Below are 27,774 nucleotides of genomic sequence, written 5' to 3'. Positions count from 1 at the left end.
GAAATGAGAAATAGTGTGAACAACTGCAAACTGCCTGAACTCTTGGATAGCATTGGAAATATGTTGGAAAATTCCAGGCTATTCCCCAAAGCTGTGTTCAGCTGTAGACAATAATGTCTTCAAAGTCTCATGACATTTCAGTTTAAGGATTTGAAATGTATTTCTGTGTATTTGGTTTTTTGAAGAGAAGGGAAAACTTAAAATCATCCAAATGTTTTCAGGAGAGATAGATTTATTAAGTTCTGAGCTGCTGAAGCCACAGTGATGTCCCACAGGCACATATGATTTAGTGAGGAAATTAAGCAATCGAAGAGCATTTCTTTTCAGTAGTAGGAAGGCATGTAAAGGATGTTGTTCTAGAAAGTTCATGTGTGAGCCCTTCAGAAGATGAAAAGGGAAACAGTAATTTAGCCATAGAAATGTATTGTGATAACAGCCAAGCATCTTAAGTTTGGCAAGACCTGGATTACAGTGACGAATATGGAAAATTGAATTCCTATTGAAAGTAACTTAGACTCTAAGAAAGTCAAAAGAGAAAATACTATTTAGATAGCAAGAGAGAAGAAAAAACTCAAATTGTTCTGTGTAGCTGTGAACAATCAAAATGGACTGTGAAGAGAAGTCAGCATTAACAGATAAAGTTAATGTTTTCTGAACAGTTTAGATTTTGTTTACATCCTGAATACTGTGGCCAGATTTTCAAAAATTCCTTTGTCTGCCAGCTGCCTTTGAGAATGGTGAAATTAAGACATGCTCTCTGACACCTCACATAGAGTATTCTATTTTATTTTCCCAGGAATTTATATGAAAAAAAAAATTTGCTTGTCTTAGGGAAAAAAGTTTGAAACAAGAAAGTCTTTTAGGAAAAGATGTTGCCTTTACACAACTCATTAACAGAATTAGCAGAAAAAAAACCCAACCAAAACTAACTATTAGCATCAGGATTATTTAAAAGAGACGATTAAGAATGGCTGGCATGGCTCTCCAGGTTGGGTCAGCTGGTGAGTGTTAGCCTGCTGCCTAAGTGTCTGTTAGCTGCAGTGGCACTGATGGCTACGTTGGCATTTTGTTCAGCTGGATGATTCCTCCCTGGGTATATGGGATTTGATTTTAGACTCAGTACTTTTCTGAGAATATAGCAAGGGTTTGAATTATGATTATTTTTGAGGGGAAGTTTGCTCATATGAGACAACATCTTTCTCGAAGAGATTTCAGTGTAGCTGCAAGGATGATTCAGGTGTTGACATTTTTCTGTAGCAACTATCTTTACACTCAAGCAGGCAATCTTTAAGGTGAGTGTTGGGAAACAGCGTATGTAACAGTTTATAGTGCAATTTACAGTTGGCATAAGAGCCCCATGCTGCCTATGATCTGCATAGTGTTTGGAGTGGATCCCAGCTGCTACGATGAAAATGATCCCTTACTCATTTCCCAACACTCACCTTAAAGATTGCCTTCTTGAGTGTAAACATGCAGTTTCAAAAGTGGCCAAGTGTTGAGGTATGTGCTGCACCTACTGCTGCCTCATATGAATTTCAGCCAAGGCAAGATAGGTGCCTTTTCAGGTAGTTGTGAAAATTGGATAGTCTGAAATGTCAGGTTTGGGTTTTGTTTTTTTTTCTTTTCTTTCTATGCCATTAATCAGCTTTTGCATGATGGCAACTGTACTAATCTGAGCTCAGTTTCACTGGTACAGTTGAGCGGAGAATTTAGAGCTTGTAGGCAAAACAAGTGGTACTGAAGTGTCTTTTGTCAAGAGCAGATAGGTATTTGGTCAGGGTCAAAGTAGAGGACTGGAACACACTCAAAATCACATTTATCAGATATGAAAATATATGTCTACTTATACAATATGCTAATATATTTGTATTGTAGCAGGAGAGACTACCTGTGGGACTCCTGCTAACAAAGGTAAAATGGGTGTACTTGAATACTCTTTGAGACCTGAGAAGAGATACTTCAAAGCAAAAATTTAAATTAAGCTAAAAAGAGAGTCTGAGGCTAGTGACTGCAGGATCTGCAAAACACATTTTAAATGTTACTGCCTGTTAGATGCAGTGTAGTGTGTTTCACATTCCTTGGCAAGGCTCTCCATAGCTGTCTCTTACTGCAATGATTTTTTTATATTCAAAAGAAAATGGGGGACAGAGAAAGGCATGAGTTGTTCCTCATGCCTCTCTTGATTCCTGAGCTTGCATCCTGAGTTTCCCACGGCCTTTTCTTGATATGCACGTGCCTCTTGATATCCTGTGAATGTCCTTCTGCAAGCTTTGCTGTTCTGAAAGGGACAGTGGAGCATGAGTTCCTAAGGAAAAACAGTAGTCTTTCAGCACTTGGTTGGCACTGCAACCTAAGAGCCAGCCTGAGGAAGAGCACAGATTTGGAAGTGATTCATACCTCCTGCTGCATTTTTCTAGGTGGGCCAGGCTCTGGCCTCTGCCTGTCTACTGCAGATCAGTTCTGTCTGTGCCTAATGAAGGTGAGTATCTGCTAGTCTGAATCCCAGAGAGTGATGGCTTTTGGATAATATTTATTCCTTCAGCTAGTTGCCCTTGACAGCTGTATCATAAGAAGGTATGATGCATATCACTTTGAAACTAGCAGGAAGCTTAAAAAAAAATCATACACTGGTTTGAAGCATCACACTTGTAAAATCGTGGCAACTCCCTTTTCGTTCCATCTAGAATTTGTCAGGAAAGTACAGGGTTTTGCAGTTTCAGTTGCAGGTAATAAATTAGAAATCAATACTGTAATATTCAGACACTTAACTGAGAAATATTAATTAAGGTTTTAATAGCATCATGTGGAATGTGGTGTTTCAAATTGGAAAGAAAATACTTCCTCAGGAAGTCTGAACGGATTGAGCTGATACTGTGCTGAGAATATGTTTGAACATGTTGAAATCCATGCATATAATAAATACAAGCATGAAGGGAAGGTTTTTGGTACCTCAGCAAGGTCCTGAGATTGGGATGCCATAAAACTGGGGTTTGCCATGATTTAGACAGAACTGAGGGAGGGAGGGGTTTGGTGGGCTTGGGGTTTTTTAAATCTTTTTCAAGTGTTTAAGCCTTCTTCACAATTTTCATTAGGAGTGCTTCACATCACAAACTTTCCTTGGTGCTGGCAGTCTGAACCATTTTGCAGCTGTGCGATCTGGAGCTTGTGAAAAAAAGCAGCTTCACTCATGTATTATCAAGAATTACCAAGTATTTTTATAAACCATGTCCTTTTTTATTGCATAAAAATAACAGAAAAACCTGTATAAACAAGGTACAATGTTCAATACAGACTGATGTATTTTTCTTCCTGAAAATTCAAGCAAGGAGCTAGAAGTAGTTCTTCAGAGCAGACCTCAGTGCAGATCTGCAGAAGCATTCAGCAACAGAGATGAAGCAAGATGCCTTTCCATTTTAGGAGGATTTGGAGAGAGAAGTTTACTGCATTGTGACAGGCTTGTTCAGTTGCCTTGAAACTTTAGTTTGCACCTCAGCCATTGGGAAACAGCATTGTTTGCTAAATAATTTGGCCTGCAGTCACCTAGATAAAATCAGGTATCATGATTTGCTTCGTAAATATGTCTATCATAGTCTTCCCGAGTCCGTTTTGAGGATATGATCATCTCTTTTCAGCTTGCAGAGGGACGATTTCTGCATCGCGAAAATATGAATGTTTGGTGTTTTCCCTAATGTTTTGGGCAGAGAGAGAAGGTAAAGGAAGTATGAACTAGCCTACAAGATTGGGAAAGATAACAAAGCTCATTCAACTGCACCTGCATAGTTTCCTGTGGCATGTATTTAATGAATTTTAATTTGAATATGATTATTTTGATTGAATGCAAACTGGAGCTGACTGTGTGCAAGTCTGATGAGCAACCTCAGTAGAAGTTTTCGTGAGGGCAGCCCCTTCTGGGCTGCCTCTCGTGTTTTGTCAAGTCCAGAGAACCTGCAGTTTGACAGGAGGAGAACACAGAGCCGTTATAGAGGAAGGAGATAAAAGCAATGGTGTCTTAAGTATCAGAGTGGCACTCATGCTTTTTCCAATTCATCCAGCATAGTAGGAGCAGTCTTCTGCAGAAATAGAAAAGGAAATAGTATCCACAGCTGAGTTACTGGAAGGGGTGGTCCATGGAATCCTTCCTTGGATCCTCTCCATATAGAAATATCTTTGGCTGTTTCTACAGTTCCTGATGCTTCTGCACCTTTGCTGAAGGGAATCTGAAACCTAGGATGAAAAAGCACTCATTTGGGTCAGGCAGTACATAAGACTAAAGGCCAAAGAGGAATAGACACCTTAATTAATGTTCTTCCATCCCAATTCTCCCTCCTCTCCCTGTTATCTCTTCTGATCACCTTTTCTGTGAAGGGCAGTGTCAGCAGCCAGACCGGACTGCTTTCCCTGGGCACAGAAAGTTTTGCGGGACAGGAGGCATACGTGTGTGGCAACAGAACAGCTTCTGTTCAGCCTCCCAAAACTCTTGTTCAAGCCCCTGAAGAGGTCTTGGAGATTCCTGTGGAGGATAGATTCATTCCCCAAATGCTGTGTAAGACAGCCCTGACACAATCACTGCAGAGGGTATTCCATAAGTGTTTGGCATGGAATCAGGGGTAGGAGATGGGCCAGAGATTAAGATTTTTGCTGTATTAGTGAAATAGTTCCTCTGTTGAAGAAAAAAACTTGCACATGGTTTGTAGTGGGCTTTTATTCAAGGTGGCTATGCCAGGGAGTCATTTTGGCCTTGGAAAACTTACTCATATTTTTAAGTATATGTGTACACACAGACATTTCAGAGCAGCTGAAACAGCTGAAATGTATAATGTTGATTATATTCAGATGTTCATCTTTGCTGCTTCTGGTTTGGAAATTGTCAAAGACCTTCCTTCCCAAGACCTCAGGAGTAGAGAAGAATAATCATCTCCACTTTACAGAGTTTACAGTTTAGTAAATATTGAGTTCAACTTCTGTGTGTGTGCTCTTGAGCACAGCACAGAGCAGTAATGTCAGAAGGCAGCCTTTGAAAATAAAAAGGGATTAATGAACAAACAACTGCTTGCTCTATCTTTTCCTGATCTTTTGCATGCCATTTAGCTTGTGATGAAAGCAGCAATAATTTGCATCTCTAGGTTTGCTTATTGCTTCCAAACAAGTAGCCTTTTATTTCTTTCTTTGTTTATTGATTTATTTATTGTGTAGTGATGAAGCTTTTCATATGCTAAATAAAGCAGCAGGGAACCTTAGACCCAGGCATGTACAGATTTCCACAGATAGGACATTTGCCTTCAAAGTCAAACCCACTTTAAACTGTTGCTCAATATGAAATTATAAGAGTAAATTTAACCAAGCAGCATGATGCTTTCATTTTTTTCCCCTGCAGTTTCTGGCCCTGACAGACCAGTTTGTCCCTTTTCTTGCTTCCATGCCCTATGGCTTATCATAGAGCAAGGACAGCAGAGGTAATGTGGTTTCACGGTATTGGTATGGGGGAAAACACCACTTTAATCCTGTAGTGGATATAAGGGGGTCTCATTTTCAACTTGTATCCGGGTGTAAATTGTGGTTAGCTTTGTTTGACCCAGCTGAACTGTTCTTTTCTGTACGAGTTAAATAGCCCCCCAATTTGCTTCAAATTTCAATACAGAAGGTAAAACTTAGTGCCTTTGTGTCCTACTGTCCTATTTAAAAATCACCACTTCCTATCATAGCGAATGGAAATCTTACCAGATTCTCAAGACCCCTATTATGGACTGTTGGCTTCACTAAGGTTCAATGGAAGTGAGCCAACAGGCTCTAAAGCAAGTGTTACTGGAGTCGAATGATCTCAACAAATTCTATTCATACCCCTGAATAGGAGGTGGATATGTCTTCACAAGGACCCAAGTTTCTTTTGTGGCTTCTGGCAGTTCAGCTTGTGAAAATATGCATGGATCTCTGGTAGCTGAAGGGATAAAGTAATTTGCATATCCTCATTGAATACAGAGACCAGCATTCATTTACAGTACAAAGCAGTATAAACCCAGGTAATGAATGCAAATGAAAACTTTAAAAAGACAAAATTAATTGGTAAATTTTAATTACAAAGCTGTATTGTGGCACAGTAGCCAGGCAGGTGTTTCACTCATTTTTCTGTATTTAATAGTATTGTCTTTCATCCACACGGGGGTAAAGAAAACTGTTGGAGTTGATTTTTCTCAGACCTGCTATGTTGTCATGAAACTTGTATGCTCCAGCAGAAAAGCATCAGCGTCAGCGAAAGGCAGGTCTGTGTCTGTGGTGTGGGCTGCAGACTTTGTGCTACAGCATGATTGGATAAGTCTTCTCATTTATTTGTTGTTCTGTTCCTGTTTTCTTGTTTACCTTCATTTCATTTCTGTTTTCAGTTGACATGTGGTCAGTAGGGTGCATCATGGGAGAAATGATTAAAGGTGCTGTGTTGTTTCCTGGCACTGATCGTATCCTTCCTAGCAGCCATTTTGGCCCCAGTAGGTACTTCCAACTTCTTCCTCCAGCCCCTTCCCACTAGGCTAGTGCTGACATACATTTGTACTGTATCTAAAGAGCTGGGCTAAGTCCCGCTGCAAAATCCTTGCAAGCCAAAATGTCAATAAACCATTACTGCCTCTCAGTAAAAGCCTTAGGTGGGAACTGCAGCAAATATAGTGTAAGGAGACGGAAAACAACATCCTGCATGGTTCATCAGAATTGCTTTCTGCAGCCAGTGACCACTTAGGTTTTTGTTTTGTTGTTGTAAATGTCTCCTTATTAATTGATGGGAGGGTGGGTGTTTCATAAATGACAGCATTTTTAAGTTCATGTTGTAGCATGGTAGGCACAAGTCGCTGTTTACCTCAGGATGGCATGTGAGAAGTTCTGCATTTTAGGAAGAAGGTATGCTTTTGGACATTACATTCAGAAATGCTTATTTCTTTGCTTGTTTGCTCTGCAAATGGTCTTGAAGTAGGAAAGTAGGAAATGGCTTCAGTTTGTGGTAAACTGCTTCACAAGACTAAAATTATCACTTAATTTTGTAGCAATTAAATGACACAGAAGGCTGGGAATTTCCTTGGAAGCTGTTGCAATGGACTTCAGTCTGTCATGCTTTATTTAAATACGTGTAGCTATTCTGTGGAAGCAGATTGTATTTTTGATATCAACAAGAAGTGATTTACAGATAAATTCATTAAATCAGTGGACACGCAGTTCAAGCAGACTAGATATGTGTGCATTTTCCTTAGAGACGTTTTTGCATTCAGAACTGAGGCAGCCATTATTCTTACTTTAGTTGATGCTTTATTAAACCTTGGATATATATACTCTGTTATTTATCAGATTGTGAAAGTGATTTCTTCTTGTGCATAAGAGCAACTGAGCTCCGTGCATGCTTGGTCTAACTCCAGTGATTTATGGTCCATAGGATTAGACAAATGAGAAATGGAGATGACCTGTGTACAAGGTTTCCTTCTAATTTAAACCCTGTACCTAGATGACAGAGGAGTTTCTGGGCACTACTCATTGCTATGTAACTTTATCTGAACATGTGTGTGTGCAGACTTACAGTAGGTACACAACACATCATTCTGTTTAGCTCTTCACTTCTGGCCTCATTCACACTTCAAAGAGTTCAATATTTTGATTAAAATGTTGAAAATGTAATATCATAAAAGCATTAAAGAAATGAAAGTAGGCAATGATATCATTACTATTTCACAGCCTTGTCTACTAAGATTCTGAATTGTGTTTTGTCCAAAAAGTTGGATGATCATATGCATACTGAAATGAACGCTAAAACTCCCATGAGTTTTTAGATCAACTGGAGCACATTTCATCTGCATATGTGAAAGTAAACCTTTCTTTTCTATGTGGTAATGTAACTCCTTAACACCTATTTGTGCATCACCAAGATTTGACCCAGGCTGTACTTGTGTTTTCTCTGAATGTGGAGTGAGAAATTGAAGTATGAAGGTTAGCGTAGTTCAGTGTTGTAGCCTGAACTGTTTTTATGTTAATAGTCTTACATTTTTAAAGATATCATTTAAAGAAATCCCCAGATAAGTACAAAAAGAATTTAAGATGTCCTATATAGCACTTCAAAAACTGGTTTCTTTGACACAGCTGCATATTTGTTAAAAAGAAATCTTGCAAAGCCTCTATAATTAAACCATTATGTGCTGTTATTATTGCAGTAACTCCACAGAAATCGGAATTACCAGCTGCTGATTTGTTTGGCATTGTTCTGTAATTGAGTTCACATTCTTCATTTGTATTTATAATATGTTGCAAAATTTGTGCTGCATTTTATGTACTGCTCTGCTTTTCTTCTGCAGTTCCACGAGTACCTATTCGGTGAACAGAGAACAGTGCGTTTACTTTCTTTCAGGCTGCTGAGCACCCCTCCTCAAAGCCATCTCTTTTCCAAATCAATCCCTGCCCATTTTTCTGCTGCTGAGCAGCCACTGAGAGGGGTTCGGCACTTCTCGCTCCTATGCCTGTCTGTACAGCCAAAAAGCAGTCGGAAAGTTGCAAAGGCAGACATGGCGTGCTGAGATTATTGACTTTGTGCTATCTTCTTCCTTAAATCTGTGTAGAAAATGCTTAATATTTCCATAAAAGGTTATTTCTCCAAAAATGTGATGAAGTTGGACAGTGGTGTAACTCCATCAGCAGGGACTATGAGGCTGAAGATCACAGAATCATAGAATCTCTTGGGTCAGAAGACACCTTTAGAGGTCATCTAGTGCAACCCCCCTGCAGTGAGCAGGGACATCTTCAACTAGATCAGGTTACTCAGAGCAACATCAAGCCTGACCTTGAATGTCTCCAGAGCTGGGGCCTCCACCACCTCTCTGGGCAACCTGTTCCAGTGTTTCACCACCTTTATGGTGAAGAACTTCTTCCTAATGTCTAACCTAAATCTACCCTGCTCTCATTTAAAACCATTGCCCCTTGTCTTATTGCTGCAAGCCCTTGTAAACAGTCCCTCCCCAGCTTTCTTTTAAGCCCCCTTCAGGAACTGGAAGGCCACTGCAAGGTCTCCCCAGAGCCATCTCCAGGCTGAACAATTCCAACTCTCTTGACCTGTCCTCATAAGGGAGGTGCTCCAGCCCTAAGATCGTTTTTGTGGCCCTCTTCTGGACCTGCTCTAACAGCTCGATGTCCTTCTTGTATCGAGGGCTCCAGAATTGGATGCAGTACTGCAGGTGGGGTCTCATGAGAGCAGAGTAGAGGGGCAGAATCACCTCTTGATCTGCTGCCCATGCTTCTTTTCATGCAGCACAGGATGCGATTGGCCTTCTGGGCTGCAAGTGCACACTGCTGGCTCAAGACCAGCTTTTTTTCCACCAATATCCCAAACTCCTTTTCTGCGGAGCTGCTCTCTATCACTTTGTCCCCAGCCTACATTGATAATGAGGATTGCCTCTACCCAGGTGCAGGACCTTGCACTTGGCCTTGTTGAACCAGATGAGGTTCACATGGGCCCACTTCTACAGCTTGTCCAGGTCTCTTTGGATGACATCCCTTCCCTTTGGCATGTCAACTGCACCACTCAGCTTGGTATCATCTTCAAACTTGCTGAGGTTGCCCTTGATCCCACTGTCAATAGCATAGATGAAGATATTAAACAGGACTGGTCCCAGTACAGACCCCCGAGGGACACCACGTGACACTCATCTCCACCTGGACACGGAGCCATTGACCACTACCCTCTGAATGTGACTATCAAGCCAGTTACTTATCCCCACATCGTCCACCCATCAAATCCGTATCTTCCCAACTTAGAGAGAAGGATGATGTGGGGGACTGTGTCAAAGGCCTTGCAGAAGTCCACATAGATGACATCCATTGCTCTTCCCTTGTCCACTGATGTAGTAACTCCATTGTAGAAAGCCACTACATTGGTCAGGCAGGACTTGCCCCTAGTAAAGCCATGCTGGCTGTCTTGAATCACCTCCCTGTCCTCCATGTGCCTCAGCAAAGCTTCTAGAAGGATCTGTTCCATGGTCTTCCCAGGCACAGAAATGAGGCTAACAGGTTGGTCATTCCCAGGGTCCTCCTTTCTACCCTTCTTAAATATGGGTGTGATGTTTCCCCTCTTTCGGTCACCAGGGACATCACCATTGCCATGACTTTTCAAATATCATGGACAGCGGCTTGGCAACTACATCAGCCAACCCCCTCAGGAGTCCCAGATGCATTGGGTCTTATAGACTTATGTATGTTCAGGTGTCGCGGTAGGGACAGATAAAGCGACAAGACAACAAGTGTTGGCGCAGCACAAAAAGCCTTTTTTGTTTTACTTCCTCGTCTATTTATACTCTCTCTCCCCAGATGTGTCTTCTTCTCATTGGTTCAAAGTTACTATGTTTCTTTTTATTGGATAATATTTTCACAGTTCATCACAGCTCAGCACTTCTGCCAAAGGAACACATACACCTCAGTCTGCTGTCAGCACTTTCAACAACCTTGTTTACCTTGCGGCTCTTCTTGTTCCTGTTTATTCTCTCAAGGGTAGACTGGAATCTTCTTAAGGTCAAAGTCACTCTGTCCAAGGGCCTCAGTCCAGCTGAGGTCCCCCACATTCAGGTTCCTCAGGTGATCACGAACCTTGCTTCAATTACAGTGGGAGAGACTTTGTCCTCCTGCTCCCTGTCCTGTGGTCCTTCAACTTGGGACGTGTAAGGAGAGAGGTTGCTAGCGAAGACTGAGGCAAAAAAGTTGTTGAGAACCTCAGCCTTCTGCTCGTCTGTTGTTACAAGTTTATCATTGTTGCTTATCAGGGGGTAGACGCTTTCCTTAACCTTCCTTTTCTGATTTACACACCTGTAGAAGCCCTTCTTGTTATTCATAGAATCACTGAATGGTTTGGGTTGGAAGGGATCTTAAAGATCACCTGGTCCAACCCCCCTGCCGTGGTCAGGGTCCCCTCCCACTACACCAGGCTGCCCAAAGCCCTGTCCAACCTGGCCTTGAACACTTCCAGGGAGAGGGCATCCACAGCTTCCCTGGACAACCCGTTCCAATGTCTCACCATTCTCACAGTAAAGAATTTCTTAATTTTAGAATTAAGAAATTAATTAATAAATAAATTAAAGAATTTTTCTTAAATTCTTTGCATCCCTTGCCAAGTTCAGCTTCAGCTGCACCTTAGCCTTCCTGATCTCATCCCTACACAACCGGGCAGCATCTCTATACTCTTCCCAAGATACCCATCCCTACTTGAACTGTCTGTGCAGTTCCTTCTTGCCTTTTAGTTTGACCGGCAGGTCTCAACTCATCCATGCTGGTCTATTGACTTCCTTGCTTGATTTTACATGTGGGGATTGAGAGTTCTTGTGCTCTGTGAAAAGCATCCTTAAAGACCTGCCAGCTCTGTTCTGCTCCCTTGTACCCGGGGACCATTTCCCAGGGGGTGCTATTGACTAACTCCTCGAAGAGCTGGAAGTTGGCTTTCCTAAAATTTAGGGTCCTGACTCTGTTCCTCACCTGACACATAGTTCCTTAGGACTGTGAACTCTACCAGTGTGTGATCACTGCAGCCCAGGCTGCCTCCAGTCTTGACATCCCTGATGAACTCACTTGCATTGGTGATGATCAGATCCAGTACTGCATTCTCTCGGCTAGGGCTGTCTATTTCCCGGCTTAAGAGGTTATCACTGAGGCCTACAGCTTGTAGTGTTACTTTTCCAGCAAACATCAGGGTGTTGAAATCCCCCAGCAGGACAAGAGCCAGTGTGCTCAATGCCTCCTGTGGCTGGAGTAGGAATGCTTCATCAGTAGGCTCCCCTCGATCAGGCAGCCTGTGGTAGACACCAACCACAAGGTTCCCCTTGTTGCCTCTGTGTCTAATTCCTACCTATAAGCTTTCAGCTTTCCCTTGGCTGTTCTTTAGGGACATCTCTTCACAGTCTATCCATTTCTTAACATAGAAGACAACACCTCTGTCCCTCCTTCCTCACCTGTCCCTTCTGAACAGCCTGTAGCCATTGATAGCCACACTCCAGTCATAGCATTCGTCTCACCAAGTTTCAGTAATGACCACTATGTTGTAGCTTTTCAGCAGCATGGTAGCTTCCAACTCCTCTTCTTTGTTGCCCATCCTGCGTGCGTTTGTGTAGAGGCACTTCAGATGGGCTATCTGCCATGTTGCCTTTTTAGAGGAGAATGCCTTCATTCCCTTGGTGTTTCACAGGTGTTTTCCACCTGGCTCCCCTCTGTAAGACTTTGACTGTGCTGCAGCGTGCCCAGCACACTGCAGGGCAACAGGCTGAAGTCTCTTACTAGCATCCCATACATGTCATCCCACAGCTTGTCACAGACAAACTTGGTGTTATTGTACCCCTGCCCCTTCACATCTAGTTTAAAGTCCTGTCGATCAGCCCCACAATCTCTTGAGCAAAGACCCTCTTCCCCCTTTGAGAAAGGTGTCTACCATTTGATGTCAGCAAGCCTGGTGCCATGTAGGCCATCCCATTATCAAAAAACCCAAAATTGTGGTGGTGACACCAGCCATGGAGCTATGTATTAATAGACTGGATCTGTCTGTTCTTTCCAATGCCACTGCCTGCAACTGGAAGGAGAGAGGAAAAATTATCCTGAGTCCCAGATTTCCTCACCAACCATCCCAAGGCCCTGAAGTCTCTTTTGATTTTTCTTGGGCTACAAGTCACAGCTTCCTCTCCACATATGTGGGTAATAGTCTGAGGACCGAACCAAGCTGGGAAGTTTCCTAGTGATGTCCTTAACCTAGGCTCTAGGGAGACAGCAAAATTCCCTATGCTGAGGATCTACTTGGCATATTGGACCCTCTATTCCCCTCAGAACAGTCACCCACAAGTGTAACCCTTCTTTTCTTCCTTGTGGATTTGGTCATGATATGGGCGGTAGGCCCTTCTGGCTGTGGAGACACCTCTGGTATAGATTGCCTATAATCCACATTCTCATTTGGCTGGCCATCTTCAACCAGAGCCTCATACCTGTTGTTCAGAGGGACTAGGGGGGGCAAGGTGAAAAAGGAGGGAGTTCACCTGCTGCCCCAACCATGAACTTGCCTCCATTCATTCTTTCTATTTAGGCTTCTGCCTTCTGCCTGACAGGGGCAGGATACAGGGGCCCATTGATCCTGGGTGCTTTCTGTTGGTTGCTCCCATTTCTGTTTCAAGTAGGGCAGGACCTGGTTCCACCAGTCTCTCCCTTGTTCAGCCTACCTGATAATCCTTAGCTTCTCAACTTCCTCTTGCAGCTCTGCCACCAGGCTGAGCAGATTGCCCACCTGTTCACAACACACACAGCAGTTCTCACAGCTGCCCCTGTTAGCAGTGACAGGCTCTGGCACTCCCTGCAGCCTGCGGCCTGGACAGTTGTGTGTTTTCATGGGAGCTCTATCTGGGTTTCCACATCCACTCTGGTGAGTGTTGAGATCATGTGGAGATCACTGCTGAGCTCCTTCCCAGAGGATGATGACCACCAAGAGGACTCACCTGTCGAGCTGGCAGAGCTTCAGTTCCTTCCCACATGCCCTGCTCACACACTGCTACACCACACGCTGGCTCATGCCCATGCACTGTTTGCCCGCTCTGTGTTCAGTGCACAGCCACTGCGCTCCCTGAGGCTTCTTTCATCAGCAAGGGTGTTGATGCCTTTGCCCTGGCAAGGGCCACACTGCATCAGCTGCCAGGTCCAGACGGGCCTCTCCACTCCCCTGGCATTTACCTGCCTCAGGAAAACCTCAGGAAACCTGCCCATACATCAAGATCTGTTGCTCCAGCTCTGGTCAGGCCAGGCTCTGGAGCAGCTCCTCTCAGTGACTACTTTAGGATCTTTAGGGCAGCATACTTAGGGGTGTATTTAAGTGTGGAAGGAGCAAGAGTAATTAGAACTCTTCTACAAAAAAATTATGTAAAATGGGTGAAGACTGGCAGTGTACCAGAATTTGTTATCAGCATTTTTTTTCATACGCAGTGCTTTATTTCACAACCACATTGCGATTTGAAGACTGTTTAGTACTAATTTGTGCACATTTTTATGCATAAATAACTGTGAAAAGCAGTTTTTAAAGCGAAAGATTGAATATTCATGAGAAATGCGTTGTCAGTCATATATTTAACTGCAAAATCAACTGTTTGCCATTTTTCCAACAGTTAAGGGGTATAGATTGCTTGATATTTTTTCTGTTTCCAGAACTAAATGGGGCTGTTCTGCTAACTGAAAAAATTTCTATAGAAAAAGACAGCCATCTTACATGGACTTGGAAAATTCACTAGTAGCAGAAAAATAGGAAATGCCTTTGAGTAAATGCAAAGTGGAGTGTTTAGCTGAGCTGCAGATCTATTCCACTTCTGTAATCCATTTGAATTTAGTGAGATTTCTTGGGAGAGGCTGAGAACAGAATCTAACCCTATTCTTTTTTAAATTCCAATTGTGAGTGAATGCTTTGCAGCATCCAAAGTCCCCTGGGTCTGTACTGATGCTTAAAATGTTAATATTTCTCTACTATTTTTGGTGTACACACATGATGCAGTTAATTGTGAGCTAAAGCTTTGTTCTGTTTGTTTTTTTTTAAATGTCATATGAAACTTCTTTTCAAGGCTGACAGCAATAGTTCTGCTTACAGAGAAACTATTATCGTGAAGCTTGGATATACTTGTGGCTCAAGCAAGGAGAAAATGGCCACATGGTTTGTTGTGTTGCCTCTGGAGCAATGTGGAAAGCTGACTGTATCTGTGAGTTGACTCTTGTTCCATGTCGTCTTCTCAAAACTTTGTGAGGGAGGCTGTTACTCTCACAACTGCATAAGTGATCTGAAGGAGTTAAAAAGATGCATTAGTCCTCCAGTGAGTGGTAGTTATACATGGATTTTAAATTATTTTTTTTAAAACTATTGAACACATTTCAGGCAAACAAGGAAGCATGTGCCTTTAAATTGTGCAGTTGGGAGTACTTAGAGGGAAACAAGTGCATATTCAGAAAATGTAAGGTTAGCATGATGTCAGCTTCTCTTAGCATAGGTCACAGATGGCCATGCAAACTGTCACTTACAGAGCCTTATTCTACAATGATGATCACATTATGCATGTCCCACACAGAATTTTGGGGATAGGGTTTTCACAACAGTTTCTGAGATCATTAGGAGATATTTAATAATGGTAAGCTTCATAGGCTGCCCCCTCTGCTGAGTGCATGATCCTCGTGCATCCAGCTATGCATGTTACAAAGACAGAAGTGCACTACAAGAGAAGGTTCTAAAAGCCTAGAAACAGCATGGAGTAGCACAAGTAGATACTGCAAGGGTGAGGAGACATCCACAAGAGAAATGGCAATATTTATCCCAGGACAAGACTGCAGTCCCGTGCCGCAATATCTGAACTGTCCACTAAGCACTGATTTGCTAGCTGCTGTGTAGGCAAAGGTGCTCAACAACTGAAAGAAGTGTCTGCTAAAAAAACTTTAGTGAAGGTGTCTTTATAGATATGCAACCAAAGAGTTAATGGCAGCGACACAACCAACACTGCTATCTCCTAACTTCCAAATGGTCAATGATAGCATTTTGAAGTAATTTTATTTATATGATACATATTCTTTTTATTATTATCACATGTTCTTTTATAGCATACAAAGAGCAACTACTATTCTTAAAGATGCAAAATATTTTTATTACAGTATAATTTTTACAAATGCTGCATTCTTCTCAAAGTAGTCATCTTGGCACAGAAAATGCACTACACTTGCTGTCTTGTCAAGTGCTAGCACTTTTATTTCTTTTGTGTGTTTCTTGTAAACTTACTTGATATCAGTATGTTAATTATGGGACTGTGGAAAAAATAGATGTCTTCCACTGATGTCTCCCATGGTGAAGTTGGTTGGTTTTGTTTTTATTAACAGATTTAATTAAAAAAGGTCCAATTTAAACAAATGAAAAGGGGTTGAGCTATCAGCATTGCAATTGGTGTTGTTAGGGAGGGAAATATGAAGCTGCTGACAGTAATTATTCCGATTTTGACAAGTTAGGAGCGTCAAAAACTCATATCCAAAGCAATGAAGTCAGTTTTCATTGGTGGAACGAGCACATTGAAGGACAAATCAGTCAAAAAGGTGGTTCCCTTAAGATTCTGAGATTGAAAAGAGATGAACTTACCCCCATCTGTCTGTTATGAGGGAAAAGCTCCATCTCCATTTAGTTTTCATTGTGCCTACCTTCACAAAAGCAAGATTTGACATGGCCGAGTTGTAACCATCTCCAGAAGAACAATGTTTATCCAGAAAGACTGAATCCTACTCCAGTGCAGTAAAGCTAGTGTAGATGTGCTGCTTAATAGGTGAAGAAAGTGGCCTCCAGTATGCTGGGCAGGGAAGCGTGATTCTCCACCACAATGGCCAAAAACCAACACCATTCCAAAAGCTCTGTTATGAACAGGCATTTTGGTAGAATAACTTGTGTTTTCCACATCACAGCCCAGAGGTAATGCTTGAGGGGTGTTTCAGGAAGAGGCTTTTCTAGCACAGCCTGACTTTAGAGTAGCATGGAAAAGCAATGATTGGTCTCTGGTGGCTGGTTGTTAGACTTGCAACAGGAAATTGCCTCCTGCTCTTTTTCAGGGAAGGAAATATGGATGATTACATTAAGTTATTGCTAAAGGTAAAATAGCCAAGCACTGAGAAGTTTCTGTCTACTACGGAAGAACGAACAGACTTAACTATTCCTGCATCACAGTATGTTGTAATTTGTATTGCAGTAGAACTAAAACATCCTACTGCAAACAGTATCTCCTCCTGCAAAACCTTGCTGTTAAACATAAGAAAATATAATACTTCACTCAAAATAATAAATCCAGGTTAGATCCTCTCTGCTGTCTTAAGTCATGCAGATGCTGTTTTATACAGTTGACAGGTTTTCCTACATCCTGCTTGGGGCAAGAGACAGCTAAGGTGATTCAAATGACTGACATCTCATCATCTTCCAGAGTTTTGGGTAGTAATTCATTCCAACTTGCGGGCTGTCTAACATTTGCTTAATTTCAAGGGAAAAAACAGGGTCTTACATTAGCAGAACCTTCTCTTAAGTTTTTTTCACCCAAACACAGGTTAATCTCTTTTGGACTGGGAAATGTCTGACTATGTCAGAGTTACGTGATCATTTACTGCTGGTACCATTTTTTCAGTTTGTGTAAATAATATCTATAGCTGCAATCATCTATCGATTAATGTAACCTGAAGTAGGTTTTGATTCACATTAGGACTGTTCTACAGTAACGTTTGTTTTCTGCAGAATTGCTGAAGTTAATTCTGATTGCCAGCTAGAGAAAGCTTCTTCTCTTTGCTTCAATAAGTAGACCTCAGAATTTTTTCAAAACTCTTACATTTTTAATCTCATACCGTGGTGGGTACAACCTCTTATCGTCAGGTGCTCCACAGATGCATTACAACCAGTGACTGTATAAAACTTAACAATGAAATGGAGCCAGACCGGTATTCAGCAAGAAGATTGTTACATTATTGCACATTTGCATGTATTGGACCTCAGAGTGTAATGCAGTGCTAGCAAGGCCCAGGTAAGTGGAAAAATTATACTAGAGAGAAAAATATGTGTGTCCATCTGACTGGAAAACGGCTTGTTTGTACCTGCCCTCGCTGAAACCGAGCGTGGTTTTGCTATTGCTACTACTAGGACAAAAACAGGTTCTGAGTGCCCCATCACGCCAGCTTTTGTGTGTGTGTATAGATTGATATAAAAAGCAAATGAATATATTTTATTTAAGGGTTTCAGAAGTAATTGGCCAACGTAAATCAGAAATAATAAGGTAAGATAGCACGATTATCCATTCAGACCATTCAGTTACTCAAAACAAGTCCCTGAAGTTGCTGTGACATAAAGCCTTATGTTTTTGGCCCTTGGTGCAAGCCAGGGTGGCAAAAGCTCCAGTGCTGTCTTGCAAATCAAGGCTAGCCAAGGAGAGGAACGTGGTGGCTCTGCCAGCAACCTTGTCTTTGGCTGTCATCTTTGCACTGGTGACTCATGAAGCTTCTTCTATCCCTTCAAATCTTCCAGCCATGCGTGGAAGCCTGCTTGTCTGCTGTCTCATAGCGAGAGCCTTTTTTGTGAGCTTAGAAGTGCTGTGAAAGCAGCAGGCACTGACCTCTTCTCTGGATTCTCCTCCTTCCCTCTCCGTCACCATTAACACTGGTTCCCACCAAGTAGACTCTTTTCTGGTTTTTTGTTTTACTCTTTTTCCCTTATCACACGTATTCAGAGCATCCTACTACATCTTCCCTCTCAACATGTCCAAGGCCCACAGCATTCTGTAATCCTAAAGGTCTCTTTCTCTTTTTGGCCATCATTAAATGCCTGAGAGATGGATAACCTGCTCTGTACAAGCGTAAGCTTCTGACAACCGCTTTGAAGCAAGTTCTGTATTTGTCCTTCCCTGTTTATCAAATAGCCTTCATTGAGTCTACACAGGTACTGCTGCCAGTGGTGGTTTTGTAGCTTGGCTTTCTGACCCATTTAGCTTCTCTTGCCGTAACTAATAGCACCTTCATTTCTGTATTCTCTGCTCTTCTCTGCAAAACATTTACTGTGTATTTTGAAGTGGCTCAGACAGACCTCCTTCTGAAATAGTCCAGCCGGCAAACAACAAGGTGTGTTAACTTGAATACAAATTTAAAATGTCAAAACACTTTTATTTTCTAATAAAATATTTAATGAAATATTCAGGCTTCTATCTGAGCAGCTATAGACTTGGCTAACTTTATTGTTGTTGCAATTCTTCGGTTTTCTCTTTAGAAAAATATGTTTTTCATAGACAACACAAGATGCATGCAACCTATAGAGTGTGTGTGTGGGGGGTTGTTCTACATAAGACTTTGGTTTCTTTTTTGAAAAGGAAGTTATTCGGAAAAATCTCTGCAGACCACTGCCATTTCTAGCAACCTTTTCCAGTTGAAATTAAAAGCATTCAAAACACTGTTTCAGCATTCATAAAGCTTGTGATTAAATTCTTTTCACTCCTTTAAGCAATTTTGGTTAGGAGAGCTGAAATTTTAAAATTAATTATTTGATTTTTTTTTTCAAATAAGACATTTCAAGTGAACCAAATTAAGTCTGTCATGAATTTTTAAGGTATGCAAAGATTCCAAGTTTCCATTTCCCTAAGCTAGAACTCTTCTTTGAAAATCTGAAATTGTTACTGCACCAAAGAGCTGCTTTTTGCCTTTTTTCTTCCCATCTTACCCCTCTCCTTGTTATGTTCATTCTGTTGACCTGGTTTGTCTCCTGGATTGTGAGGAACCATTCTTAGTATTTGGGAAACTCCTCCACACTTACAGCGCTCATGACAATAATAACTTAGAAGAATAATTTTTACAAACCTCCCTCTGTACTAAAATGCTTTGAATGATTGTCTTTTAAAAGCTTTTTTTTTTATTTGCTGTGTGTTCTTAACAAAACACCCTTCACCATATTTCTAGCATCAATGTACTCATGGCTGCATGTGTTTTTCCTTTTTTTTTTTAATGTTTTCATCAGATTCTTAGTACTGCGAATTAGACAGTGTGTTTTAGAGATGGTACTGGTTTTATAGACATTTGCTTAATTTTGTTTGTTTGTTACACAGTAAGGCTTGTTCTGAACATGACTGGAAGAGCTACATAACACCTATCAGCTGCCTAATGGTTATCTCAACTAAAAAGACCAACACCAAAACAAAACCAGCTCAGTATAAATTGCCTATAATAAAATTACTTTTTAAACATGAGAGCCTGTTTCTTCCTAGTAACAGTTTACCAATATAGCTGCCATATTTGCAGTTAAAGACAAACATCTGTCTATACCTGAGGCATCATTTGTCTATAGAAAGTGAGCCCTAGTGCATTCTTATAAAACCAAACGTACTGTTTTTTGGGTAGATGGGTTTAGCAAAATTAGCACCAATTAAGTTATTGGAGAAAGTAAACATAAAAGCGTGAGGCAGATGAGTTGAAGGTGACTTCTGTCCTGTGCAGATCTCCTTTGAGCCAGACTGAGAGGGCAGGGTGAACATGTCATTCTCTGCTGTGTCCATGTAGCCAAGGTGACATAGAGGCAATTACTTGCACGTAAAAATTGAAAGCCATTCAATTACTAGCTAAAAATGGTAATGAATGTTGACCCAAAGAAAGGAAGCTGAGTATTTTCCTGTGGTGGTTTTAGGATTGTACAATGCCCTCAGGTTAGTATTGGTGTGAGAGAGAGTTTTCCCTTTTGCAGGCTGTAGGACCTGGAGGCATGAAAAAAGGTAGTGATGCAAAGATGTTATAAAGGGAGTTAAACACCTCTGAGGTTTCATAGAGAACACTCAGACAGAAATGTCAGGAGGCTACACTGGGGTTTATGTTTCTTTTCCTTAACTACTGACGTTCAGATATTGATCAGTGGAATAAAGTTATTGAGCAGCTGGGAACACCCTGTCCAGAATTCATGAAGAAGCTGCAGCCAACAGTACGAAACTACGTTGAGAACAGACCCAAGTACGCTGGCCTCACTTTTCCAAAACTTTTTCCTGACTCTCTCTTCCCAGCTGACTCAGAACACAACAAACTCAAAGGTATGTCTGACAAAGCAGTCATGTAGTTCACATGTCAACAGCTACAATGCAATGATTTTTTGAATTTTTCTTCTCCCTAGTTGTAGTCCCTTTTACTGCAGTTAGCTGCAGGCAAATGACTTCATGGGTTTTATTCAGCTGAGAGGCAACTTTTGGAAGTGATTTTTTGAGAACCTGCTGCTTGAGCAGCCAAGGGAACACACATTATCACTGATTAACATGTTGAGCATATTCCCTTGCTGTTCTGTGTGATATTTCTGTGCCACGAGAAACTGAGGTGTTCCTTCAGTCTCATTCTTAAACTAATAACACAGAGGAACAGTAGAACTTCTCAGAAGATCTCAGCACTTGCAATGTTTTGTTTTAGGCAAAAAATACCAGTTCAGATAGGTGTCTGTCTCATAGCTCTACCTTTACTAGACAGTAGAAGGGTATTAGCAATGCCAGACAAAATAGTCTTGATGTACCTGAAGTTTAATATCTACTATGGGTGTATTTCTTCTTTTGAAAAATGCTGTGCTTTGGTTTGGATGTGTGAAGAAATGCACTAACTTAATTACTGGGTGACTAGATATACCACTGTAAAACGTATATTGCAATGACTTTAATCATATATTGAAGTCATAGGCATTGACCTTCAATTGGAAAGACTGGTTAATGTGTGTTTAGTATAGAAAGGATTTCTCGTCACAGCTCTGGAACCCCTACAAATTTGTACTGTCTACCAGTTTTGCACCACTTGAGTATTTTACTTACTATAGTGGCATGTAATGGTTTTCAATTGCTTGCAGTGTGCATGCCATTACATTACCCAGAATGCTCTTCCAATTAACAACTGTTTCATACAAAGGCTGCTGTCTCGGCTCTGGGAACAAAGTGAAGGGTCTGGGCAGATGCTTTCGAATACATGCAATTTTATACTTCAGCTACAATAAATTTGAATAATGGAATTTTCTTGGGTTTGGAACTAATGAATAGAAATGACTGTCAAACACTGCTTTTATCTTTTGGATACAGGAAGCACATGTGATTAAGCATACTGAATACCAGTTTTTAAAATATAGAACAAGAAAGTGTATTTTAAAAATTCTGCTTGTGCATCATTGTATCATCCCATGACCTGCCTAAATATTTCACTAAATAATGTTAACAGCTTAATTATATATTATTTTTACTCACCCATGTCTGATGAAAGATCTAATATTATTTTTGCACTTATATCTCTTTACATTCTTTTTTCCTTTAATTTCTTTTTTCATGTATATAGGAAAGAATTTTGAGCATGGAAAAGCTTGGAACACTACATTGTTGTTGTCATTTTTTCACATGGGTTTAGATGATGGTATATTTGTTACGAACTCTAAACAGTGAAAAGAATTTGAGTAATAGAAGGATGAGTTTGTGGCCTAATAGGCACATGGGCTTTATCAGGTGAAATATTATTTTCAGGTGAAATAAATCAATGTTGCAACATAAAATTCAATGTATAAGACTGTGCATCTTTGTAGTGGAGGATGATGTGCCCCACTGGTTTAAACTTTGTTATGTGGGACAAATAAGACTTGATCAGTTCCTAGTCACTTTCGTACCATTATGGATTGATCCCAGGCTACAGATTTGACATTCTTGCTCCTAATAGGATGCCGTAACATAAGTCTGGTACCTATGCCTCACTAAAATATTTCATGCCTCTCAGCAGGCAAGGTGAAAAACTTTAAAACATACAGAAAACTTTTGATGCTTTTCTGAGCCATCTTAAGAGTACCTGTAATTTTCAGTGCCTTGATTTTATACTTCACTATGCAAGCTTTTGTTTTCTGATACTGGCAATAATATATACTGGCAATAATATATGATACATAGATACCTCAAGCTCATTTTTCTTGGGTATATTATCCAGCCCTCTACATGGAATCTGCATATGACATGTAAAATCTCATTGAAGCACTACAGGACTTATTGTATGCAGCCTTGATGTTGGCACCTTCGTAATGAATCTGACCTAAAATGATTACTGAAGAACTTGCTATAACAAGGCAAGAGGCAGAAGTACATACGAACAGTCTCTAAAGGAGTTGTGCTGTTGTTACTTTCGTAACCCAGTTAACCCTCCTCTGGAGGCAGTGATTGTTTCGCACTAATACTGTATTTATCTGATTTCGTTGTTCTAGCCAGCCAAGCCAGAGATCTTTTATCAAAGATGCTAGTCATTGATCCAGCCAAGCGAATATCAGTAGATGAAGCCTTACAGCATCCATACATTAATGTCTGGTATGACCCAGCAGAAGTGGAGGCGGTAAGTGAGGCATGACTCCTTACTTCAGACTGCTAAACGAGATACAATTCCTTGCTGCTTTACAGCTGCTTGTTGAGGAGCATGCTATAAAGAAACAGTGTTGTGACTGTGGTGGTCTTTGGATTTATGTGAAATGAGATCTGTAGGGACAGGATATATCTCTGTTAGATTCAATGACAATAGATGGAAGAAGCAAAACCACTTCAAACACATGAAGCCATTTTCTGATTTCTTTTAGACAACATGAAGAAAGGATTTTGAACTCAGTACCTCACCTGTTTTTTCTAGCTATGTAAGTCAGTCTGGCAAAAGATATTATCTTTCTTTCTAAACATTTCCTTGTGGAAAACAGCAAGCATCACTTCCTGCATTTGTGTTCAAGGATATATGTGGAGAGGAGAAGAATTAAATGAAACAATACAAAAACCTTAGTTGGGATTCAGAAAAATCTTAGCAGAACGTAAATTATTCCTTAAAATGAAGCAGGGGCTCATTAGTTTTCTTGGACCACGGTTCAGTATCATGTACACTGTGTGCAAACAGAAGTGGAATTTTTCTTATAATCCTGTCATGCTCTAGACACCTTTGCATATACCTTGATGAGGCTGATGTTAGCAGAAGTGCAACCTGTAGGCACTTCAGTGATGTGATATAATATATACAGGTATAAATTCAGAGATGTTCCCTGTTTTAAACTAGATTTGGAGGAGGAGGGGAATGAAATCAGGCTTGCCAGAATTATGCCTGAGGATGACACACACAGTGTGCTAGCGTGGTCCTCTGGTCTGCCACCTCAGAGGAAGTGGGAGATAGTCACCATCCATAGAGGTGTTCAAGAAGCGCACGAATGTGGCACTTCAGGACATGGTTTTGTGGGCATGGTGGTGTTAGGCTGATGGTTGAACTTGATGATCTTAGAAGTCTCTTCCAACCTTAACGATTCTGTGATTCTATGATAGTAATCCAAGTGGCAGCAAAGACGCAAAGGTTATTGATGGGTTAGAAAAAAACTGCAAATATTCACTTTGGAATTAAGACCTCCCCTCAAAAGAGTGGCAGGATCAATAGCTCAACTGAAGTTCATCTATACCAAGGCACACAGCATGGGCAACAAACAGGAGGAAGTAGAAACCATAGAGCAGTAGGAAAACAGCAATATAGTTGCCATCGCAGAAACGTGGTCGAACAACTCATAATTGGAGTGTTGCCATGGATGGCTCTAAACTTCCGAAAGGGATAGGCAAGGAGGTAGAGACGGTGGAGTAGCCCTGTATGTTAGTGACTGCTTTGATTACCCTGAGCTCAGTGATGGTGGTGATAGGGTTGAATGTTTATGAGTAAAAATCAGGGGAAAGGCCAACAAGGCAGATATCATGGTCAGAGTCTGTCATAGACTGCACAACCAGGAAGAAGAGATGGATGAAATATTCTACAAGCAGCTGGGAGAAGTCTCATGATCGCTAGCCCTTGTTGTTGTGGGGCATTTCAACTTACCAGATGTCTGCTGGAAGTACAATACAACAGAAAGATGTGCTATTTTTAATATATTGGCCATGTTTGAAGCATTTGTCTGCAGGTATCTCTACCCTAAGTTGATCTTTTGTTAAAACAGGTTTTAAGTGGGCACTTGTGTTTTGTATTTCATTAGAAATGCTGCAGTTAGTCAGCATCAGATTTGGTCCTTTTTTTTTGCCCTTTTTTTTGTGGATTTTCCTTGAGCTAATAATGACTCTTAGTAGTTTGAAATTGCTTGCTTCTGCATTTTACTCTTTTGGAGCCTATGTTTTTGTGGAGTTTGTTTTGGTTTGGCTTGGTTTGGTTTGGTTTGGTTTTACAGCTGCATTCAGTGAGTCTTGTGTCAGAATCTGGCTTCTGTGACTGGTCTTATCCAAGGTGCATAGATTTCTTTTATTGTCTGAGAACAAAGCTTTAGAGACACAAATGTAAGAAAAGCCTGGTCATCTTTGACTCAATAAAAGCTCAACACTTTACTTCTTTGTTGTCTGGGTTCTGACCCAAGCTGAATTACATCACTCTGGGGGTGCAGAACAGGCAGATCAGAACTCCTCTGTTGAGCAGAGGCATCGGGAGCCCTTTACAGAAGCTTACCAGGTACTGCAGTGTCCTTAATCTTTAATCCTCTCCCTTTACACAAGGAAGTACATTGTTTCTGGGGATGTACCTGTCTATTAGATTTCAAGTACTAGCACTGTTGTTACCAAAAACAAGAAAGGCTGTAAACCAGATTTTACATTCTGTCTTCGTGTATCACAGAAAACAGGTATCAAGGAATCACAGAATCACAGAATATTGGGAGTTGGAAGGGACCTCGAAAGATCATCCAGTCCAACTCCCTGCCAGAGCAGGATCACCTAGACTAAATTGCACAGGAACGCATCCAGGCGGGTCTTGAATGTCTCCAGAGAAGGAGACTCCACAGCCTCTCTGGGCAGCCTGTTCCAGTGCTCTGTCACCCTTACAGTAAAAAACTGTTCAGATTGAACCTCCTATGCTCCAGCTTGCACCTATTGCACCTTGTCCTATCATTGGCTATCAATGGTACTAACTGTGGTTTTTGCTTGGCCTTCCCCAAGTGGGCTTTGCCTCTTCCTAGATGAGCGCTTCACCCCACTAGCTCACGGCTTCAGAGATTTGCATTCATTTCATGGGCTAGGTGCCAGAAGGTAGAATAGGTACCTTAGCTATTTATTGTGAAGTGGGCAAGCAAGGATGGAATGGAGGGCAGAGCGGAAGAAAGGATGGACTGGCAAAGACAAATATTCTGCCACTTCCTTAGGGAAAGTTTGCAGAGGACAATAATGACTTCTCCTTTAAGATTTACAGCATGACGAGGCTCTATGAAGCAACCCTGCATTTTCACAGACTGCCCTGCAAATGTACAGGCCAGGGAACCTGACAAGAGAGTGATAGGAAAATGAGTGATAGAGATGCTTTTGGTCATTTGCTTTCTGCTTAACCTCCCACTATTTTTCCTGATTGGCCTACTGAGACTTAGAGGCTTGGACTGTGTTGCGTCTGCCCATGTTCACTGCACTCTCACTTTTGTAGCCCTTGATAAGCACTTTCCCATAGAGTGAGGTCTTTCATGATGTGACTAAATATTTGGTGGTGGGGTGCTTTTTTTTCAGAGTACTCCTCCCATACTGCATAACATGAGGCAATATTCTTCCCACTATCAATAACCCTGTACAGTAGAGATAACACAGAAATTAGGATACAGAGGTATTAGAGAAGGTGACATTTTCAAACACGATAGCATTGAGGGGGATTTAGTCAACTTAGATGTCTAGTCAGATTGCTCTCTCTCCCCTGTAAATGGCTTCATCAAAAGCAGTTAAGCATCTGTTGTACAATATTCATTTGGTTCAGAGGCCTAGAAGGACAGGTAACTGACAGCATTTTATGTGACAGGAATTTTGAAGCGTGCTGTTGACAATGTCATGAAGTGTCAGTGTAGACAACGGAGTAGACTGTGAAGAGCACTGAAGACAGTTCAGGGAATAAGCAGAGAATTCAGTGTTGAGGTTTAACCTGAAGGTAACGACCCTCTACGTCTGCTCAGATTTACAGCATTATGAATTTGAGAGGAACAGATAAAATAGCCCTCTCCAGTTAAAAAAGCAGACTAGTAAGACAGTTATAGTCCCTTCTTATAAGTCTATTAAAAGGTTATGGTCTTTCACAGGCTGTATGGGGTAATAAATCTATTATGTCTCATTCAAATGGGCAAAGGCAAAAATAGGAAGTAGTAGAAATGCAATACCCTTTTCCCTCTAATGTATAACAACCTTTAATTCTTCTGGTGGGTCTTAAATGCCGTGTTGTGATTCCTCAACACAGCCAGGAAGAGGATGTGTTATTACATGGGTTACTTGCTAACAGCAAGTTTGCTCACGTCAGGAGGTTACACAGGCAGTGCTGGGACTCTCCCATGGACTTCTGCGTAAAAACAGACCACATCCAAAGCTCTCAACGGCTCTGAAACAATCATCCTCTTTACATTTAAAAACAGGCCTTGCACAGTTTTTAAGCTTACCTGTGCAGCAAGTGGGTAAGCTAGATTTTGGATTTAGAGGAAATTCTCATGGCTAACATACTAACCTAGTTAGCCGGCTTCTTTTGAGCCCACTCAACTTGCCACAGGATCCTTGATAATAAAGTTACAGCATTAGGTTCTCCACAGTGTACATCGTTGCCCTGAAATTAATTTGTATACTGTTACTCAGAGTTAAGATAATTTCTCTATTCAATGAATTATAACTAAAGTACATGTTTCTAAAAAATACGAAAACATAGCAATAATATGTGCTTGTGATTGTGTGGAATTGCCAAGAATTTAGGAACTGTTGAAATCTCTTACCAATCTTCACACCTAATTTAAATGCAGGGAAAACAGAGTTCCAAGAGGAAAAGTATTATTTACTAATACTACACAGGTAATATATTGTAAAATCAGCATCGGAACCCACAGACCTTTTTCAAAAAATGTACTTCTGTTAAAGGTTCCTTCTTCTTGTATGTTATATGCAGAAACTCTCTCAGTTACACTTTTAAACAAATAGTTATGTTTATTGCTCTTGTGTTAGGATATTTACCTACATAACAGCATTTGGACTATTATCATTAATAAATGAGGCACATGATACCTTTTCTCCCTCAAAGTGCTCTATTCTTTTTTTAGGAAAGAAGACATTTCCGACATCTCTTGCTTCTACTCTGTTTATTGTAGATAATCTCGGTATCTCCCTGATGACATATTAACTTCCCTGTTTTCTTGTCGGAGAGTGCTGTGCCTGGAACTTGGTTTTCATTTGCATGGCTGCCTTTTTGTGAAGTTGCTATACATTTTTATCCTTCATTGAGATGATCTGTGAATAAATCCCAAAT

The 27,774-nt window shown here is 41.0% G+C and overlaps 1 protein-coding gene across 2 annotated transcripts in view; it reads left to right on the top strand.

Annotated features, from left to right (window-relative positions):
* LOC104544253 (mitogen-activated protein kinase 10) overlaps positions 1–27,774 on the top strand; it is a 53,776-nt gene that overhangs the window by 11,469 nt on the left and 14,533 nt on the right. The window contains exons 5-7 of one of the 2 annotated variants that reach the window (XM_010189074.1): positions 6,378–6,449; positions 20,388–20,570; positions 22,742–22,866. In XM_010189074.1, the coding sequence (XP_010187376.1) occupies positions 6,378–6,449; positions 20,388–20,570; positions 22,742–22,866 (380 nt within the window). The remainder of the gene's footprint in view (positions 1–6,377; positions 6,450–20,387; positions 20,571–22,741; positions 22,867–27,774) is intronic. The other variant, XM_010189073.1, reaches the window with a different exon arrangement.

The sequence above is a fragment of the Mesitornis unicolor genome, unplaced genomic scaffold (assembly GCF_000695765.1).
Source record: "Mesitornis unicolor isolate BGI_N332 unplaced genomic scaffold, ASM69576v1 scaffold3257, whole genome shotgun sequence".
Lineage (NCBI taxonomy): Eukaryota > Metazoa > Chordata > Aves > Mesitornithiformes > Mesitornithidae > Mesitornis > Mesitornis unicolor.
The sequence above is the reverse complement of the archived record's forward strand: the minus strand, read 5'-3'. Positions and strand labels throughout refer to the sequence as shown.